This window comes from Trichechus manatus, unplaced genomic scaffold (genome assembly GCF_000243295.1).
Source record: "Trichechus manatus latirostris isolate Lorelei unplaced genomic scaffold, TriManLat1.0 scaffold00002, whole genome shotgun sequence".
Classification (NCBI taxonomy): Eukaryota; Metazoa; Chordata; class Mammalia; order Sirenia; family Trichechidae; genus Trichechus; species Trichechus manatus.
This window is the reverse complement of record NW_004443938.1, coordinates 24,412,780-24,433,203: the sequence shown is the minus strand read 5'-3', so window position 1 is coordinate 24,433,203 and position 20,424 is coordinate 24,412,780. Positions and strand designations below refer to the sequence as shown.

Genomic DNA, 20,424 nt, shown 5'->3' with positions numbered 1-20,424 from the left:
ACTTTCCTTAAAGACCAGAGACAACGGAATGGTATCTAAAGAGAATGATGGAGTGCCCTAACCCACCTATCTAAAATCTAACTTCATTGTTTCCTAATTGACCACTAATTCAGGTGAATAATGTTGGCAATGACTTCATTCTTTATGTATAACAACAAAAAAAAAAAACAAAAGACAGTTGTCATTGCATCAGTTCACACTCTGTGTGTACCCAGTGGAACTACACTTCATATGGTTTTCAATGCTGTGACCTTCTGGAAGGAGATTGCTGAGCCTTTCTTCCAAGGCAACACTGGTTTCGAACCGCCAACCTTTCCTTTAGTAGTCAAGCACTTAGCTGTTTGTGCTACCCAGTGAGTCCTCATGTATAACAGTAACTTATAAAGACATAGCTTTAGACTTGTCAGTTTAACAGCAAAAACAGTAGAATATGATGTAGTTAAAGCATCCATAAGGAAAGAGCCATGCATGTAATACACATATAGTAATTATTTTTAGCTGTTCAGACCTTATGATTAATTTTTATTACTAAAATCTTATTAAACCTAAAATCACTAACTTTTCCTGTGGCATTAGCAATTTCCATAAATCACTTAGGAAATAAGATTGGTTATCAGTGTTTTATTTGCTTATTTATATTTTATAAAAATTTGCGAGTATAAAATTTTGTAAGGGTTTCATTATTATAGGTTTGTATAAAAGTAGTAGTAAAATATGTATCTTTATTAACAAAGTATTATTCAAATTTTTCATGATATCCGTATGAAGAAGATAATAAAGTATGGACCAGATACTAGCATTGTTGTTGAAATTACATGATTAACTGTTTCTAAAGATTATTTAGATTATTAGTTCTGTTTCATTATAATTCTGTTTCAGGCTAAAAGTAGATGTCTAGCTGGATTCTAGTCTGTGGCCTTGCCTATATCTCATTTCGTTGTAATTTTCACATAGAAGGAATGAGTACCAAACTTGCTGATTACATGAAGCTATGAGGGGAAAATAATACTAGAGATTAAAAAATGAAGAATCAAAACTATTGTAATTTACCTGAGTTTTATCAACTACATGAATGCATTCAACTGTATGGATCATAACAAATTATGGATAACATTATGAAGAATTGGAATTCCAGCACAGTTCATTGGTGTCATGTTCAGCCTCTACATGGATCAAGAAACAGTCATTCAGACAGAACAAGGGGATACTGTGTAGTTCAGAATTGGAAAAGGTGTGCAGCAGGGTTGTATCCTTCACCTAACTTATTTAATCTATATGCTGAACAGATGATCTGAGAAGCTAGAATATATGCAAGAGAACATGGCGTCAAGATTGGAGGAGACTCATTAACAACCGGTGATATACAGATAACACAACTTCGCTTGGCAGAAAATGAAGACTGCTTGAAGCGCTTAACAGATGAAGGTCAAAGACTTTAGTATGGATTACACCTGAATGTGAAGAAAACAAAAAATCCTCATAACTGGCCAATAAATAACATCATGATAAATGAAGAAGAAATTGAAGTTGTCAATAATTTTATTCTATTTGGATCAGCAGTCAACATCCATGGAAGCAGCAGTCAAGAAATCAAATGATGCATTGCATTGCGCAAATCTGTTGCAAAAGACCTCCTTAAAGTTTTAAAAAGCAAAGACGTCACTTTGATGACTAAGGTGTGCCTGACCCAAGTCATGGTCTTTTCAGTTACATCATATGCATGTAAAAGCTGGACAATGAAAAAGGAAGACAGAAGAATTGATACATTAGAACCTTGATATTGGCAAAGAATATTGAATATACCATGGACTGCCAGAAGAACAAACAAATCAGTCTTAGAAGAAATACAATCAGAATGCTCTCTAGAAGTGAGAATAGCAAGACTTCAACTTGCTTGCTTTGGACACATATCATCAGGAAAGACCAATCACTAGAAAAGAGTATCATGATTGATAGAAGGTAGGTGAAAATAAGGAAACCCTCGATGAGATGGATTACACAGTAGCCAAAACAGTGGACTCAAACGTACCAGCAATCACAAAGATGACACAGGAGCAGCAGCGTTTTGTTCTGTTACACGTAAGATCTTCATGAATTGAAGCCTACTCGATGGCAAGTAACAACAACGGGTGTCACATCAAAACAAGTACAAATAATAGCTTCATATAAGGGGCATCTCCTAAGTTCTAGACACTATACTAGATTTTTTCCGTGTGATATTTGTTAATATAGGGAGTATATCTCTCAAATTCTGAGTTCGTACAGTTATATGGGTAATGATTAATTTCTTAACAGCAGTTAAAAAAATTGCCATCCAGTCAGTTCTGACTCATGGCAACCCCATGTGTGTCAGAGCAGAACTGTGCTCCGTAGAGTTCTCAATGGCTGATTTTTTGGAAATGGATCACCAGGCTTTTCTTCCTAGTGCTTCTGAGTAGACTTGATCCTCCAACCTTTCCATTAGTAGCCAGTTGTGTTAACCACTTGCACCACCTAGGGTAACAGAAACCAAGATAATTTTTGAAGCCAATTTAAATGAAGATAACGTTCATTAGTCCAAGTGCGGTTTTCAGTAGTTCTTTTATACCTGCGGCCCAGTGATTCCTTTTTTAAATGTTCTAACGCAACTTAAATCTATTCTCTTTCATTTTATTCTGAATTACTAACCCATTAAGTTATACAGTTTTGAAGCAGTTTTAACCCCTTTATTTTTCAAGAAGAGAAATTAAGTGTCAGAAAAGCCAAGTGACATATTCAAAGTAGTACTTCATGTTAATGACAGAAAGCAGGTCTCTTGACTGCTGTTTTACTACAGCGTGTCCCTACTCTGTTACACTCAAGCATCCGCTCTGTATTTCCTGTTTGGTCTTTTTTTCCCAATTATTTTAAATTCACAAAGATCTATTTGGAGTTTGTTGCCATATGAGTGAAGTCTGTTTTAAATTAATTATTATTTTAAGTTATAAAATTATTTTCATTATTCTAAAACTTGAACAAAATATTCAGTATTCAATGTTGATGATATTTTAAATGTATATTCCCCTGAGTTCCTTTTTATTTTTCAGGAAGACTAAAATCTGAGCATCATTGGTATATTGTATATTAGACTTTTAAAATTTTATTTCTGAATATATTTTCTATCAAATTTCATAATAAAATGTGCTTAGCAAAGTCTGTTTTTATTCCAGTATTTTCTGTGTGCATTTCTTTCTCTATAGAATCGTCTTTTTTTTACATTAAAATGGTTGCAATAGTCTTTCTAGAAATAACTTGCTATGTTTGCTTCCTAACATAGTTAAAGGAAATTAGTCCAAGTTAAAGGTACATTACTGAAATAATGCCTTTGTCTGCTCTTGTTTCATGAGAACTATGTTGGTTGTTGTTAGGTGCCATCAAGTTGATTCTAACTCATAGTGACCCCACGTACAACAGAACAAAACACTGCCTTGTCCTGCACCTTCCTTACAATCACTGCTATGTTTAAGCCCATTTTTGCAGCCACTGTGTCAGTCCATCTCATCGAGGGTTTTCCTCTCTTTCAGTAATCCTCTGCTTTACCAAGCATGATTCCCTACAGGAACTAGTCTCTCCTGACAACATGTCCAAAGTACGTGAGACGAAGTCTTGCCATCCTTGCTTCTAATGAGCATTCTGGGTGTACTTCTTCCAAGACGCATTTGTTTGTTCTTCTGGCAGTCCATGGTATATTCAATATTCTTCCCCAGCACCATAATTCAAAGGCATCATTTCTTCTTTGGTCTTCCTTATTCATTCATTGTCCAATTTTCACATGTATATGAGGCGATTGAAAACACCATGGCTTGGGTCAGGCACACCTTAGTCCTTAACGTGACATCTTTGCTTTTTAACACCTTAAAGAGGTCTTTTGCAGCAGATTTGCCCAATGCAATGCCTCTTTTGATTTCTTGACTGCTGCTTCCATGGGTGTCGATTGTGGATCCAAGTAAAATGGACTCCTTGACAACTTCAGTATTTTCTTCGTTTATTATAATGTTGCTTATTGGTGCAGTTGTGAGCATTTTTGTTTTATGTTGAAGTGTAATCCATACTGAAGCCTGTGGTCTTTGATCTTCGTTAATAAGTGCTTGAAGTCCTCTTCACTTTCCACAAGGAAGGTTGTGTCATCCGCATATCACAGATTGTTAATGAGTTTTCCTCAATCCTCAGTCATCTTCACAGAGTCCAGCTTCTCGAATTATTTGCTCAGCATACAGATCGAATAAGTATAGTGAAAGGATACAACCCTGATACATACCTTTCCTGATTTTAAACAATGCAATATCCCCTTTTGTTCAAACGACTGCCTCTTGGTCTAAGTACAGGTTCCTCATGAGCACAATTAAGTGTTCTAGAATTGCCATTCTTTGCAGTGTTCTTCATAATTTGTTATGATCCACACAGTCAAATGCCTTTGCATAATTAATAAAACACAAGCAAACATCTTTCTGGTATTCTCTGCTTTCAGCCATGATCCATCGGACATCAGCAGTGATATCCCTCGTTCCATGTCGTCTTCTGAATCCGGCTTGAATTTCTGGCAGTTCCTTGTCAGTGTACTGCTGTAACCACATTTAAATGATCTTCAGCAAAATTTTACTTGAGTATGAGATATTATTCAACGATTTCCACATTCTGTTGGTTCATCTTTCTTTGAAATGGGTACAAATAGGTATTCTCTTCCAGATTTTTTGGCATAGACTAATGAGCGCTTCCAGCGCTGCATCTGTTTGTTGAAACATCTCATTTCGTATTCCATCAATTCCTGGAGACTTGTTTTTTGCCAGTGCCTTCAGTGCAGCTTGGACCCCTTCCTTCAGTACCATCAGTTCTTGATCATTTGCTACCTCCTGAAATGGCTGGATGTGGACCAGTTCTTTTTGTTACGGTGACTCTGTGTATTCCTTCGATCATCTTTTGATTCTTCCAGCATTGTTTAATATATGAGAACTATAAATGGCAGTTTGTGTTCTGCCATTATTTATATAAACCCTTCCATTCTGTAGAAAATGCTCATTGAGATGTTACAAAGAGTTTAATTATGGTGATATTATACTAGACATACTAATCATTAAGTTTTATAGATTTTCTTGGAAAGAAAATAGAGACAGGAAAAAAAATGTTGAAGACAAAAGCTCTAGGATAGTTCAAGAATGAGTAGAACTTGTTATAGCCTAATCTGGACCAGAGTATTATATCTCTTTAAAAATTTCCATTCATTTCAGGGAATGGATATGTGTTCTGTGAGTATTTTCAGAAGTCATCTTTTTTATTAATAAGCCCATATTTAATTTGCCACGCCTTCGTTTTGTTTCATTTGTGAAGAAATACAGCTTTTTTCTATAGAAGTAAGGTTCCAGTGACAGTTTTTGTTCACTCATTGATTCATTCTTTCATCTCAATGTTTATTGAACACCCAATAAGTGCTAGACAGATACATAGATACAGTGTTTTGCAAGATAAATTCTTTCCAGAACTCATGGGTTTTACATTCTAGCCTGGGAGCTAGATATTGAGATTATTAGTTTTAATGGCTGTTAAAATAATGTTTGGTAAGTGCTAAGAGAGTTTCGTCTTCTTGCTCCCAGTTTTTCCTCCTGGATTCCTTAAAGAAAAAATCTAATCCTTTTTCATATCTAATCACTTCAAGTCCTTAACAACCACCATCATACTTTACATGAGTCTTTTTTCTTCTCTTTTGCTCTATCCTTCAAGCTTATTTTTAGTCGCTTTACCGTCCTGGTTGGTTTTTTGCTGTTTTTGGCAACCTCGTCATACTGTTTATTAATAAATCCTTTTACCTGTTATTGTTGTTAAATTGTGTTTCTACTATAGATGCCACACTCTAAAAAGAAGATGTTATAGTTCTACTTTTCTTTTAAGAAACTTTCTGTAGAACTATAAGATGTGGAACATAGTAGAAAAACTAAAGGAAAACTGCAAAGCATCTGTTTAAAGGAAATAAAGAGAACTCCATAATCCAGAAACTTTCCAAGGGTTTTTCCAGTTGAAAAGAACTAAAAAGCATCAACCATGATGAAACTGTCATTTATGGGTAACAGTCCAAGCAGTCTCCTTGCCTGGAGATTTGCTTCTCTTGGACATCATACATCTGTCATTGGTATTGAGTCTGACATTGCGTATATGATTGTTGTGATCAGGTATAACATCATTATTTTACCAAACAAATGCAGCTCTTTACTACTTATTCAGCAAGGCAGCTTGTTGTTATTATTCAGGTTTATAAGAAGAGAGAGCAAAGACCTGGGATAACAACCTGCTTGGATGTATTTCTGATACTAGTATTCCTCAGACTGAAGAAGCCTCTTTACTTTAATCATCCCCATTGTTTCTGCTGGGACAGAAGCATAGGAAAAGAGAGAAAGTTTATACTCTCCAGTGACAAAATACATGAAAACAAGGAAGATACTGACTGCAAGGTGCAAGAGTTGAAGAATACACTGTTGAAGAAGAGAAAAACAGAGACAAGGCATCTTCCAAGAACTCATTAAAATCATATGCCATCAATTTGAAGGCCACAGTGGAAGATGAGTAACTTCAAGCCATGAGCAAAAATTTCTTGATAAGTGCAATGAAATCAGCTGACTGGGTGCATAACTGGGCTGGGCAAGTCCTGATAATCCTGAGAAGTAACAATGTGAGCATCAGAAAATTGCTGGAAAAAATCCTGCTAAAGTCTACAAATCCTTTATCCTAAAATTATATCAGAGCACAGGGTATAAGCCAGGAAAACTGATAGAGGTTTTCCAGAGATAGATTTGCCTCTTTAGACCTTCCGTCTAGGAGACTGATTAAGCTGAAACTGAAAACAAGCTTATTTATTAGAGGTAGTCACAAAAAATGGGGAAAAAAACTTTTAGCCTAAATTTCAACTTTCAGCCATGTGGTATAACTAGTTTGGGACCTCGGTCCCACAGTAAACAACTTTAAAATTGGTCAGAATATATGAGGCAATTGTTAATTGTTTCCGGGCACTGAGCAACAGGCGTTCCAGGACTGTCATCTTTGAGAGAAAGGAAAACATGAGGTGAGCCCCACAGTCTCCCCAGATTTCTGCCTCATGCTAGGCATGTTCATGTCGCAGCACAGGGTAGGTTAAGTCCTTGGATAGTGGCAGTCTCCCTATGGTACAGAGACAGAGATTGGAGTTCTAGGATGCTGATGTGACTGAAATTTTGTGGGGCAAAGTACCAGCAAGGAAGGAATTGCTCAGAGAGAAATTTCAGAAGTCTATGTGGGGATTCAAGGAAGGTTTCTTGCTGAGGGCTGGCTGCACATGAACTGGTCAAGACTCCACAAAGCTACTGGTGATCAGGCTAAGCTGAATTATGATACCAGAGGTCATGCAGTTGCTGAGAGTTGTTGCAGGTAATCCTTTCTGAGCACCTGGGTCATTCAGTTGATATCCTAAAAAGGCCACTCCTTAAGAATGCATACTACATCTTAGTGTAACTGAAATAGACTTACCCTAACTAGAAATAAAACCAAGCCTGATAAAACCGAAACAATCCACCAGTTATTTAACTGCCTGCCAGAACAAAACTTAACACTAAGATTAACATATAATCCAGGCTTCCTTCAGTGTGGTATCTTCTATGTCCAGCATATAATTAAAAGCCATTAGACGTGAAAAAACAGGAGAGTATGACCCATAATCAAGAAAAAAAAAATTAGTCTGTAGAAACAGACCCCAAAACTACCTAGATGTTGAGATTAGTATCAAAGGATTTTAAAGCAAGGAGCCCTATTGGTGCAGTGGTTAAAAAAGCTCGGTTGCTAACCAAAGGTTGGCATTTGAACCTATCAGCTGCTCTGGTGGTGGCAGTCTGCTTCCATAAAAATTTATAGCCTTGGAAACCGTATGGAGCAGTTCTGCTCTTTCCCATAGAGTTGCTATGAGTTGGAATGAACTCAACAGCTGTGGGTTTGGTTTGGGTTTTGGCTATAATATGTTCAAGTACTAAATGGTAAAGATGGTCATAATGAATGAACAGTGATATCAACAGAGAACTAGAAACTTTTTAATGAACAAAATGGGAATTCTTATATTGAAAAGTTCAATATCTGAAATAACTTCATTGGATGTGGTTGGTATCAGCAGATGGAGATTACAGAAGAGAGGGTTAGTGAGCCTGCAGATCAATAGAAATTACTCAATCTGAAGGACAAAGAGAAAAAAGATTGAGGGAAAAAAGCAGAACTTCAGTGACCTGTGAAACATTATCATGTGATCTAGTTGGAGTCCCAGAGAATGAAAAAAATGAGGCATAAAAAATACTTGAAAAAATAGTGGTCAGACTCTTTCTAAATACTGTGAAAACATCAACTTACAGATCGAGGAAGCTCTTGTGAAAACCACGCCCAGGCACATCATAATCAAGCTGTTGAAAACCAACAGTAAAGAGAAAATTTTAATAGTAGAGGGAAAAAAGGTACGTAACATTAATGGAAACGCTGATACAAATGATGGCTGACTTTCTCATCCAAAGACAGTGTAGACCAGAAGACAATGGATAATTTTATTAAAATGCTGAAAAGCTCAACCTGGAATTACATATCTAACAAAAATATGCCTAAAAATGAGGATGAAATAAAGACAACAGCTGAACGCATTTGTCATCTTCATACGTACACTTCTAGAAACGCTAAAGGGAAATTGATAATAGAACTTTTTAAAAATGATACGTTGTTGTGTTGTTAGGTGCTGCCTAGTCAGTTCCGACTCATAGCGACCCTGTGTACAACAGAACAAAACACTGGTCCTGCGCCATGATCACAGTCGTTGCTATGTTTGAGCCCATTATTACAGCCACTGTGTCAATTCATCTCGTCAAGGGTCGTCCTCTTTTTTGCTGACCCGCTACCTTAGCAAGCATGATATCCTTCTCCAGGGACTGGTCCTCCTGATAACATGTCCAAAGTATGTGAGACGTAGTCTTGCCATCCTTGCTTCCAAGGAGCGCTCCAGCTGTATTTCTTCAATGACAGACTTGTTCATTCTTCTGGCAAACCATGGTATATTCAGTATTCTTTGCCAACACCATAATTCAAAGGCATCAATTCTTTGGTCTTCCTTATTCGTTGCCCAACTTTTGCATGCACATGAGGTGATTGAAAATACCATGGCTTGTGTCAGGCACACCTTAGTCCTGAAAGTGACATCTTTGCTTTTCAGTTCTTTAAAGAGGTCTTTTGCAGCATATTTACCCAGTACAACACGTTGTTTCATTTCTTGATTGCTGCTTCCATGGGCATTGTTTGTGGATCCAAGTAAAATGAATTCCTTGACAACTTCAGTATTTTCTCCCTTTATCATGATGGCGCTTTAGGTACTCTACATTCAAGAGTAAAATGATATGTCTTGCAGTAAAGAAAATATTTCAAAATACAGTGGTTTCTTTAATTTTACTTTAGTTAACTAAATAAAATTAAGTTTTATTAGTTGTACAATATCACATTTTTATGAAAAATATTAATTGCAATCTATCTGCATCTGTGCTCACACAAAAAAAGATATCAGAAGTGATGTTCAGCTAATCCTAATCATTTGTTGTTGGTGGGATAGTGGACAATTTTTTTAACGTGTACTTTCTGCACGGTTTGAATTCTTTATAATGAACATGAATTAATTTTAGAAAAACAATTTTCAAAATATAGTTTAAATGTTAGCATGACATTCTTATGTCTGGCTAACAACTACTGGCTCAGGTTTTCCCAGTTTCATACTATATTACCTATGACATGAAACAAAAATGTGAGCATTCACAATTTCAGTAAAATGAGGTAAGGGTAGGTGATAGCACCTCAAGTAAGCAGTGCTACTCAAGATAAATTCTTGCTAGATACTGCGCAGTACTCCTGCCATGTCAATTATAAAATACTTAGATAGGTGTCTCTTCATTCAAGGGAATGAAACCCCTAAGACACATCCTAGCAGAAGTTTTAATTATAAGAATTTATATCCCCCACCCTTTATCAACTTTTTCCTTTAAGCATCTGTAAAAATCAGACAAATTACATTCAGAGATTTGGGATAATCTCTCTGGCTTGAGATTTTTCAGCTATACAAATACAATAAGAAGTTAGAATAATATTTTCAGTTAGGAGGGTTTACAGTTGTGAGCTGAGACTGTTAAACTTTGCCGAATATGCACTTTTTTTTGTAACTTCAGCTAAGTGGAGGCTTGTAAAATATTGTGCTTATATGCTTTTCTTTAAAAAAAAAAAAAAAAAAACTTTAAAGACATACTTCAGGAGACCTTGGAGGCAAGGAGGTGAGATTTGTAGTGGCATTAATTCTCCGTTATTGAACTCTGTGAAGGAAATAATCGAAAATATATGCAGATATTTATGTACAACATCTTGTATCGCCGTATCTGTTTGAAAATTGGAATATACCTAAATGTTCGTAAGTATCCATATAAATAAAAATACAACCATTAAAATGTACTAACAGTTAATAACATAAAAAAATGCTAGCATTAATCAGTAGAAAAGAACAGAATATGGATTTGTATGTGATAGTTGATCTCAACTATGTAAAGAAAAGTAAATTTTTTAAAAACTGGTAAGAAATATATGTAAAAAAAGTTGTCTCTTTATTATGGGTTTTGGTGGTGACCTTCCCCACCCTTGTTTCTCTGTACTTTATTTTTCTAATTGTTATATCCAATAGGAGGAGCAGTAAGAAAATGTTAATATTACTTGTGAATGAATCTGTTAATTAAGATAATATCTATATTTGTTTTTTCATCTAAAAACTCATTCTGTGTATTGGAAAAAGAATGTAAGCTCTAAAATATTTTGGGAAGAAGCTAAAAAGCATGAGTTAAAAATGCCTTACCTGAGAGTTTATAGTGCGATTTCGTCTATATGAAATTCTAGAACAGGCAAAACTGGTCGTTCTATGGTGGAAGAAAAAGTCAGAACACTGGTTGCTTCTGAAGATAGGTGCGGGGATTGGTTGGGAAGGAGCATAAGTAACCTTTTTGAGGTGATGGTAATGTTTAGGTTACACAGGTGTGTACATTGTCAAAACTTATGAAATAACATTTACGATTTATGTGTTTGTATGTAAATTTTACATCAAAAGAAAAAACACTGTCAACAAAAGAAATGTTTAGGGAATAATCTTGTTTTGTGAAATTGTAGAAAATCTGAACTGTCCGTTGCAGCTTTATCTCTTCATCCCAGAGTCTTAGATTAGTATTTCAGACTGAGGATAGTATAAATCCATTGTACTCCAGTTAGCACCTTGTGTTTGCCTTTGCTGGTGGTACTTTCTACATTGCATTTGAGTTATTTGTGTTCTTCAATTGGCTGTAAGCTCCTGAAAAGCAGGAACTGTAGGCCTGCCTTCTGACACGTTGCTGGCATGTGCCCAAGTAATATTTAATCCTGGTGACCACCTCCTCACGTAACAAAAACTTTTCTCTGTTTTTCAAAACCCTTAGTTCTGTATCTTTTTTTTTCACATTATTTGATAGCTAGAATTAACACAAAATAATGAAGGGTTAATCTTTTAACTTTGTCACTTCAAGTTCTATGTTCAAGGAGCCCTGGTGGCACAGTGTTTAAGAGCTACAGCTGCTAACCAAAAGGTCGGCAGTTTGAGTCCACCAGCTGGAAACCCTACAGGGCAGTTCTACTCTGTCTTATATGGTTGTTATGGGTTGGAATGGACTCGATGGCAACAGGTTTGGTTTTTTTGGTTGCTTATAATTATATCCAATTGTAACAGCAGTGTAGCTTAAACATCACTTGATTGAAAGCTATAGTTTGGTGGTCACGTTGTAGATCTTCACTTGCAAAGTATTTCAGGAGGAAATAATAGCTACAAAATCATTTTGTGATTTTTTATAATAAAATTACTGTATTCAGGAAATCTGCCTAGTCATTTCTATGTGTGATTTTAACCTCTCAATACTGATAAAATGTTGAAATTAAATGAACTGAAGAATTATTTGAAAACTGGTTAGTTACATGCGTTTTATTTTTTTTTAATGATAAAAGAATTCAGTAGTGCTAGACAAAAAAAAAATATTCTATGGGAGGGAGTAACTTGAAATTTTAAAAATATTTTGGAAGTTATACAGAAGTATTTCTAGGAGAAATCCTAAAGGAGATAAAAAATATACACTTCCGAAATCCAGAAATATATAAATTTATTTTACTAGTGAATTTTTTTGCCATAAATATATGTATGATTATTGAATGAAAGCTTTAATGGATACATTTTTAATAAATAAAATATTTAGCATATTTTTAACTAATTTAAAAAGGTATAAACATGATACTTATTTAAATCTTGGAAATTACTCAGGTTACTTCCCTTTGCTATGTTTAGCTATATATTGAAATTACTTTTTTTGAAATGAACTAAGAAGGTTGAGCTTAATAGTGGTGCTTACCATTCTGTTTTTTAAGTCCTAAAGTTTTTTTTTTTTTTGTTTCCATTTCTTGTTTTTGTTACTTGGAATATTACCGTAAAATTAGAATGAAGGAACATTAGGTTATTTGTAAGTATATTAATAGCTCATCAGCATAGTGTTTTATAAACCCAATTTCCATTGACATCCAGTCAATTCTGATTCGTAGCAACCCTATTGGACAGAGTAGAACTGCCCCATAGGTTTTCCAAGAAGCAGCTGGTGGATTCAAACTGCCAACCTTTTGGTTAGCAGCCAAGCTCTTAACCACTGTACCACCAAGGCTCCATAGTGTTTCACAGTTAATGATAATTTTCGTATCTCATTTGATTATTAATAATAATAGCTAACATTTATTAAATCCATACTCTGCATCAGGTATAGTTCAGTGTTTTGCCCACATCATCTTATAGCATGAAATTGAGCATTATTATTCTCATTTTGCAGATGAGGAAATTTGAGGTTTACAGAAGCAGGGTGATTACCCTTAGGTCATACAGCCAGTAATTGGTCCAGGTAGATTCACACCCAGGTTTGGTGTGATTCCAAAGTCAGCCCTAACAACTATACTTTATACCTCCACATTTTACACACTAGATATTGAAGCAAAATGTTACAGACTTACTGTATATAAATAGTGAATTTGATGAATCAGTCTTGGTTCCTCCCCTGAAGTTACCTGTAGTCTTTAAGCACTCTGCTGCTCAGTGTGTGGTCCACAGACCAGCACTCTCAGTGTCTTCTGGGAGCTGGTTAGAAATGCAGGATCTCAGGTCCTAGTCAAGACTGCAGAATCGGAATCGGAGTTTTAACAAGATCCCCCAAGAGATTGATGTGCACGTTCACGTTTGAGTAGCACAGGTCCATAAGACTTGTCCAGAGTAATTTGTTCAAATCAGAATAGTGGAATCTAGGTAGACATCCATTTCGTCTGACTCTGAAAGAGTATTTTTAGACTGTGCCAGGCTCTTTTTCTATTTCACATAGCATGTCCATTGTAAGATTAAAAAAAAAAAACACTACTGTTGAGTTGATTCCAGCTCAAGTGACCCTGTAGGAAAGAGTAGAACTGCCCCATAGGGTTTCCAAGGCTCTAAATCTTTACAGAAGCAGACTGCCACAGCTTTCTCCCAAGAGCGGCTGGTGGGTTCGAACTGCTGACCTTTCCCTTAGCAGCTGAGTGCTTTAATCACTGCACCACCAAGGATCCCATACATTGTACAGATATTATCTATCAGTCTGTGTACATTGTACTTATGATACTTTTTGAAAACCTCTATAAATTTTTTCAAAAGTGTTTAATACTGCTTTTTAGAGGACTATTTTAGGGGTATCATACCTTCTAATTTTAACAGAATTGGGTGTCAAATACAGTAGCAACCATGTATATGAGATCAATTTGTCTTTTAACCGAGATTGATTAAGCCAGAGTAAAAATGGGATAAGACTGATTGATAAATTTGACCCATTGTTATTTTTTAAAAGATGCTAATTAGATTAATGAAGCTTAGAAATGAAAACTTGATTTTTTTCCCCCCATCCCTTCCCAGTTTGCCTAATGCCTCTTTCCTAACACTGGATTTGTCATTTTTTTAGATGTGGAAGTTATATACTATGACTGGATTTCTCTTTGTTTACATGGCGCCCTTATGGATTAGCAGGGTCTGTGCTTTAAGTATCTCCTAACAGTCCAAAGTTTAACCCAATATATGCATTCATGTATTAACAAACAAATGCTTTTTCAAAATTTCACGTAGGAAGCACTATTCTGTTACGCATGCACTACTACTAACACAATAGGTACAGTTAAACAACTCCTAACTTTAAATCACTCATTTTGAGGATGGAAAGTGAATTCCAGTAAGTTTATACACAAGCTTTTTTAAATAATCTAATACTACATAGAAATTTAAATGCCTGTAGTTTATATTTTATATAAATACTGTAATTTTAAACTGAGCATGACTTTTTTTTTTTTGCCACTGACTGAAATGTAAATAGAGGTGTTAACTTATCTCAAGTAATGAATGAGCCAAATATGTTTATAATGTAGCCATATACTTTAATTTGACTGTCAATACAATTGTCCTATATTCTAGAAATTTACTTTTTAAAAAGATGAGCACAATAGCTATGAAGATGAGGAGCTGGAAGGATTTTATATCACCTACCCAGACTCAGTCTTTTGCCTCCATTGTCCTCATCTGCAAAACATTCCTTCTGAGAAATGACTTTTCTTCTCATAGAAAAGTCTTATCCTTTCCTATAAGCCTAAGAAATAATTAAAAGTTAGAACTCAGAAGGCTTCCTTTAAGAGCTTCAAGCACAAAAAGATATTTCATCAAGTAAGTACATACTTAAAATGCTAAAGTAAGATTTACTTTCCACCTATAATATTATTTGAATTATCCTAGCATCTACATTTAGTAGTAATAGTATTCACTTCTGTTTTGAAAATCAGTTGGTATTAATGAGCATGAATCAAATATTTTTCAGAATTTTAAAAATGCATTTTATTTTTCAGCAAAGATGTCAAGGAAGTTAAGCTTGCCTACTGATCTAAAGCCTGACTTAGGTAAGTAAAATAAGTAAAGAAATAGAAATCCATAGTATTAAACTCCCTGTAATGGGAAGACAAGTAAGGAAAGCAGAAGATTTAAAATTAAGGATTAAACATCTTTCAAAATAGCCTTTAGCATGCCATCTGTAAATTATAAGACAATCATAATTTCAGGCAAACCAAAGTAATATGTTTCCCTAGCCCTCTCATAATTTATATCTAAACAAAATTTTGTATGAGATTAAAATATGTGTTATTTCAGGTTAATTTTTATTAAAAGCAGTTTTATCCCATTTAACTATCTGAAAACTTATTTTGAACTCTATAATATATAAACTTATTTTTATTTAAATTATGATAATTACTTGTTTACTATATTGGAATGAATCTCCCGTATCAAGAATCATCATTGCTGACTTTTTGCTGTTAACTAATTGGAAAATATTTCTTCTTCCTTAGCACTTTCTGTGTAACTCATCCATTATGAAAGCAGGGTACATGTATTTATGCATTCATTTTGGTTTATATTCAGCCCAAAACAGCCCCTTGATATCTTAGGATAGGAACAAGTGTCACTTCAAAAGAAGCTAAAAAGATTTCTTGTAATACATATAAAGCAGGGTTTTTTTGTTTGTTTTTTAATTTCTATGTCAGAGATTTCTGTTGCCTTTAATTGAACAAAGAGTATGGCTGCTTAAGGATGACTTCACCTACCTCTATCTTATAAATAGCTACGTTTTCCCCTTGCAGTTTGCCCACCCACTCATCTTCACACTATTATCTGGATTCCTTGACTGTCTTCTTACGCGATAATACAAACGTAGGTGTTTATAGGTCCATTTTATAGTTTTGTCCATTATACTGATGGAAAGCCTGTGATTAGGAATGAGTAGGCATAATGTCTTCCGCTGTCGTCAGTACAGAGTTCCCTTCCTGAACACAGGAAAAACAATGTAGTATAATCCTATAGTATCACTGGTATAAGGGAATAAGAATTAAACCTAGAATATAGGATAACATATATTTTGAAAAAGACATAGTTCCTATCATTATAAAAATGAAAGACATAATGTTAACACAGATGTGTCTGAGGCTCACATTGTGCTTTTTTTCCTACAGTCAGATGCATAGTTTTCATCAGACTCAAAATGGCCCATGATTTTAGTAACATTAAATACTACTAGTTAAAGGGGTTTTGTGTCTTTTAGAATCTTAAAAATCTGAGAAGACACATGTAGAAGTACTTTAAAAACTACCAAAAATATCATAACCATTTATTTTTTAAAAATTCACATTTATGAATAATATAAGTAATTTAATCGAAGTTTATACTCTGTTATTTTACAGGTTATCTTTATTCAGTTTATGGTTTAGCTTGTGCTAATGTGTTTTAATGCACTAATGGCAACTATCAACAACAGCAATACCAATTATAATTTTAACTGATGTATACCTTGATATAGTTTCCCTGTTCCCTAAGTAATTTCTCTGCAGGTCCTTGTGCTGCTGGAACTAGTTTTTGGTAAAGATGTTTATTTTTGAATCTTGGCTGCTAATTGGTCAGGCAGGTGACAGGGCGGGGGACTATATTGGTAGACTCAAACTGCTGGATGTTGCTAAAATCATTGCACTGTCCTTCAGCTCTGAAGCTTCTGTGAATTGAATTTACTTTTGCTTATAGGGAAATTGTACAGTACTACGCTTTCACTATAGCTTCACCCTCCCAGATTCCATAGCCTGTAAGCTAGGAGATAAAACGTCAAACTGTCCTCTACCTTAGTAAGAATTAGTCTTTATGAACTAATTTTTAATCCTGAGAAAATTCATCTCTTGGTATTGTTTTAATTTGGGGATATAGAATTTTGTAGCATAAGGCACTGCCTGAGCAGGAAAGGGTGATATATAGAAATAGAATACTCTAGGCTTCCGGCGAGTAACATGAAAGCAATGAATTTATGAAGAGATTGTAATAGCTATAAGCTGAAAGAAAGCATTAATGACAAATTTTGTCTGAGTTTAGATCTACCCAAAAGGTCACATGTTCAAGTAGTTTTCCAGAATCAAAAGAATGAACTTTAATGCTTAGTTATAACCAAAATCTTCAAGCTCTGTGATATTGACAATAAGACTGACCCAGTGTCTATCTGGAGTTACCTAATGGAAAGTTTTGAACTTGGACATTGACATAAATGCTGGCTTTACTATCTTCTAGTTTTGTCATCCGGGGCCTCTGTTGTGATTATCTGTCAAATTGTGATGATAATGCTTTTCAGGGATGTTATGTGGATTCTGGAAAATGATAAATATGAAGAATTACAGTAGTGTCTGCCACACAATAGAACTTGCTTACTGGTGGCTATTTTGGTTTCTACTCTTATTTCTAGAATGAAAAATTAAAAGTTCCGCTCCATTTGTTTAGCTTGCCCAGTTTCTAGAAATCAAACCACAGGGACCCACAACATCTGACTTAATAGGAGTAGTTGTAATTCGTGAATTGCTGGAAGTTCTGGCTTATTTTCAGATGATTCTAAGCAGGTAAAATAAGCACCCTAACAGTCCACTTCAAACATGATTCTGACTCAGCCTGTTTTCGCACATTGATGAAGCCTTACTAGTTTCTTGGTCATTATTTTTTATAGCTAAGTCATAATAAAAATGCAATTGTAGTTTATGGATTTTATATAGTTAAATTAGTCCATTAAATTAAAGCACTGTTCATTTGGCTTATGAGTTAACATTTAAAATATAGATGGTTATGAACCATCTGCTGTAATTTTAATAGATATCAGTAAGAGTTTTTTTTGCAGGTTACTTACATTGAAATTTATGTTATCAGATCATCTTCTATTAGTGCTTTCCATTGTTGTCACTAGGTCACAACTAAAAATATATGACAGTTTGCCTCGTAGTGTGTTTATGCTTTGTTTAAATAACATTAAATGTACTTATCATTGGAAAATAAATTAAAATTGTTATTTTACTAAAATAACTTAGGAAACTATAAAGGTTTTGACTATTTGGGGTCAATATCATATTACAAACTCATCCAATAATGAGCTATTGATTATGGAAAGTGATTTTATTTTCAGTAAGTAGTTCTTTTCTACCACATCATAATCTCTAACAGAAAATTAGTTTCAGGCAAAAGAAAGGTATTTTTAGAAACTAAAGTTAGAAATGACTCATGTTATTGCATGACTAGAAGCTTTATTGTTTACAGAGGCTAGCTATATAATCACAGTTATGTTGCATTTTATTATTTGGGGGAAGATTTTTCAATTGCTGTGAATCTGAATCATTATAAAAAGCCTTCTTCTAGAGTATAAGTGGAATGCAATTATACTTTTTTTTATTTAATAAAATACAACTAAGAAGACTTTGATGTTTTTTATTTTTTCATGACATTATGGGGAACCATTTCTTTTAAGATAACGGTGAAAGCATGTGATTTGAGAAATTATTAATCAGATGTGAGCAGTAGAATTTGATATATCCTAATAGTGTAGCAGAAACACTTTGATTACTGTATTTTTACACAAATAACGCACACCTTCTATGTTTGTTTGCCAACTGCTCCTTCCCCCTACAAGGTATTTTCAACAGTGCACAATGGTTTTTTGTTTTTGTTTTTAACAGCAACATGGAAAAAAAATTGGTATAGCAGAGCTTGTGAAAATACCTCGTGGGGAGAAGGGAATGATTGGCAAACAAACATAGAAGGCATGTGTTATTTGCATAACAATACGGTAGATATTTTCAACTGTAGATCTGTCTTCAGCAAGTATTAACTGAATACCTTTTACATGCAGGCACTGTGCTAAATTCTTTAGGGCATGAGAACCACATTGCCCTTGTACTGAAGAAACTTGTCGTCACTTTAGTGTGGGACATAAAACAAGTCAGCAAACAACTACAGAACAAATGTACTATATGTGCTCTGGGAGAGAGTAAAAGAAAAGCTATAGGGATTCAAAAGAGAAAGAAACTATGGTGTAGGAATCAGGGTAAACTTCATGAAGACAATATTCCTGAGATAGAGAACATCATAATCATGATAGATAAAGGGGGAAGGCAAGGGCACCAATCAGGAAATCATGAGCAAAAGCAAAAAAATAGATAAATGCAAGGTATGTTTAGAGAACATCAAATGGCCCAGTTTGTTTCCCACAGTGAACTGAAATAGGGCAGTGTGGAGAAATAGAACCAAGAGGATAGGATGCCACTATTTTGTGGAAGATCTTAAAGTAAGCTTAAGAGTAAGATTATGAACATTCAAATAGAGAAGCCACTGAGAATTTTTTAAATCAAAGTAACAGAATTATAACTGTACCCTACGGAAACGAATTACGTTTATGAGGAGAGACTGAAGGTAGGGAGATCAGTTGGAAATGTGTGGTAGCTTAGGTGATGTGGTCTTGGACTAGGGTAATGGGCGTAGATTTGGTAACAGAAAGACGGAAACAGAACATTGGAATAAGATGACATATACAACTTGGCATCCCAAAAGGTGTATTGGTAAAGTAAAAGGGAGGAATCAAAACTGCAGCTCAGCTTGAATGTTGTTTCCTGGACAATAGGGGTGTCATTAATATAAGTAGTGCCTTTAGAAAAATGTGCTTTGGAGGGATTTTTTTCTTTTTTTTTGCATAGTGTGTTATAACCGGAAAAAGTCCAACAAGCATTTGGAAATGTGATTCCAAGAGAAAAGAGGCCAAGGCTTGAGAGAGATTTGGGATTGGCCACAGAAAAGGAAGCTAAAGAGGAGTGAGGATTTGTTAGCATAATTTAAAAGAATCCTTTTCATTACAGAGCCTGGGAAAGGGAATAATACGCCTGATACCAGTTACACATTTTGATGTAAAATGCCTTAGATGAATAGTGATTACAGTAAAATGACATTGAAGAAAAATGAAAGCTAAATTTTCATTGATATTTGTTGTTCTTAGTTGCCATCAAGTGGATTCTGACTCCTGGCAAGTCCGTGTGGCAGAGTAGAACGATTCCATAGGGTTTTTAAGGCTGTGACCTTTCAGAAGTAGATCACCAGGCTTGTCTTACAAGGCTCCTCTGGGTGGGTTTGAACTGCCAACATTATGGCTAGTAGTTGAGTACTTAACCATTTGCGCCACCCTCCTTATTGATATTAAAGGCTTTCGTATGGTCAGATTTGGGGAAAATAAAAAAAGGTCAGTCATACAGTAACTTTTAAGAGAGAATCAGAGTACTTCTAAATATATTTTTTAAATGTAGAAAGTTTGAAATACCCACACTTTTATAGTTCTACCTAAGCATGAATTATATTACCAAGGGAGGAAACAGCACCATGAGAAAGAAAGTGGTCAGGGCTAGGATTAGAAGAGTGTCCAGGATACTGACAGCTACACCTAAGTCCATACG

General features: G+C 35.0%; 1 protein-coding gene across 3 annotated transcripts in view; it reads left to right on the top strand.

The window, feature by feature from the left end:
* The window catches only part of STXBP5 (syntaxin binding protein 5), a 196,064-nt gene that overhangs the window by 147,831 nt on the left and 27,809 nt on the right, over positions 1 to 20,424 (top strand). For all 3 annotated transcript variants that reach the window (XM_004368844.2, XM_023729224.1, XM_004368845.2), the window contains one exon: positions 14,992 to 15,042. In XM_004368844.2, coding sequence (XP_004368901.1) covers positions 14,992 to 15,042 — 51 coding nt within the window. The remainder of the gene's footprint in view (positions 1 to 14,991; positions 15,043 to 20,424) is intronic.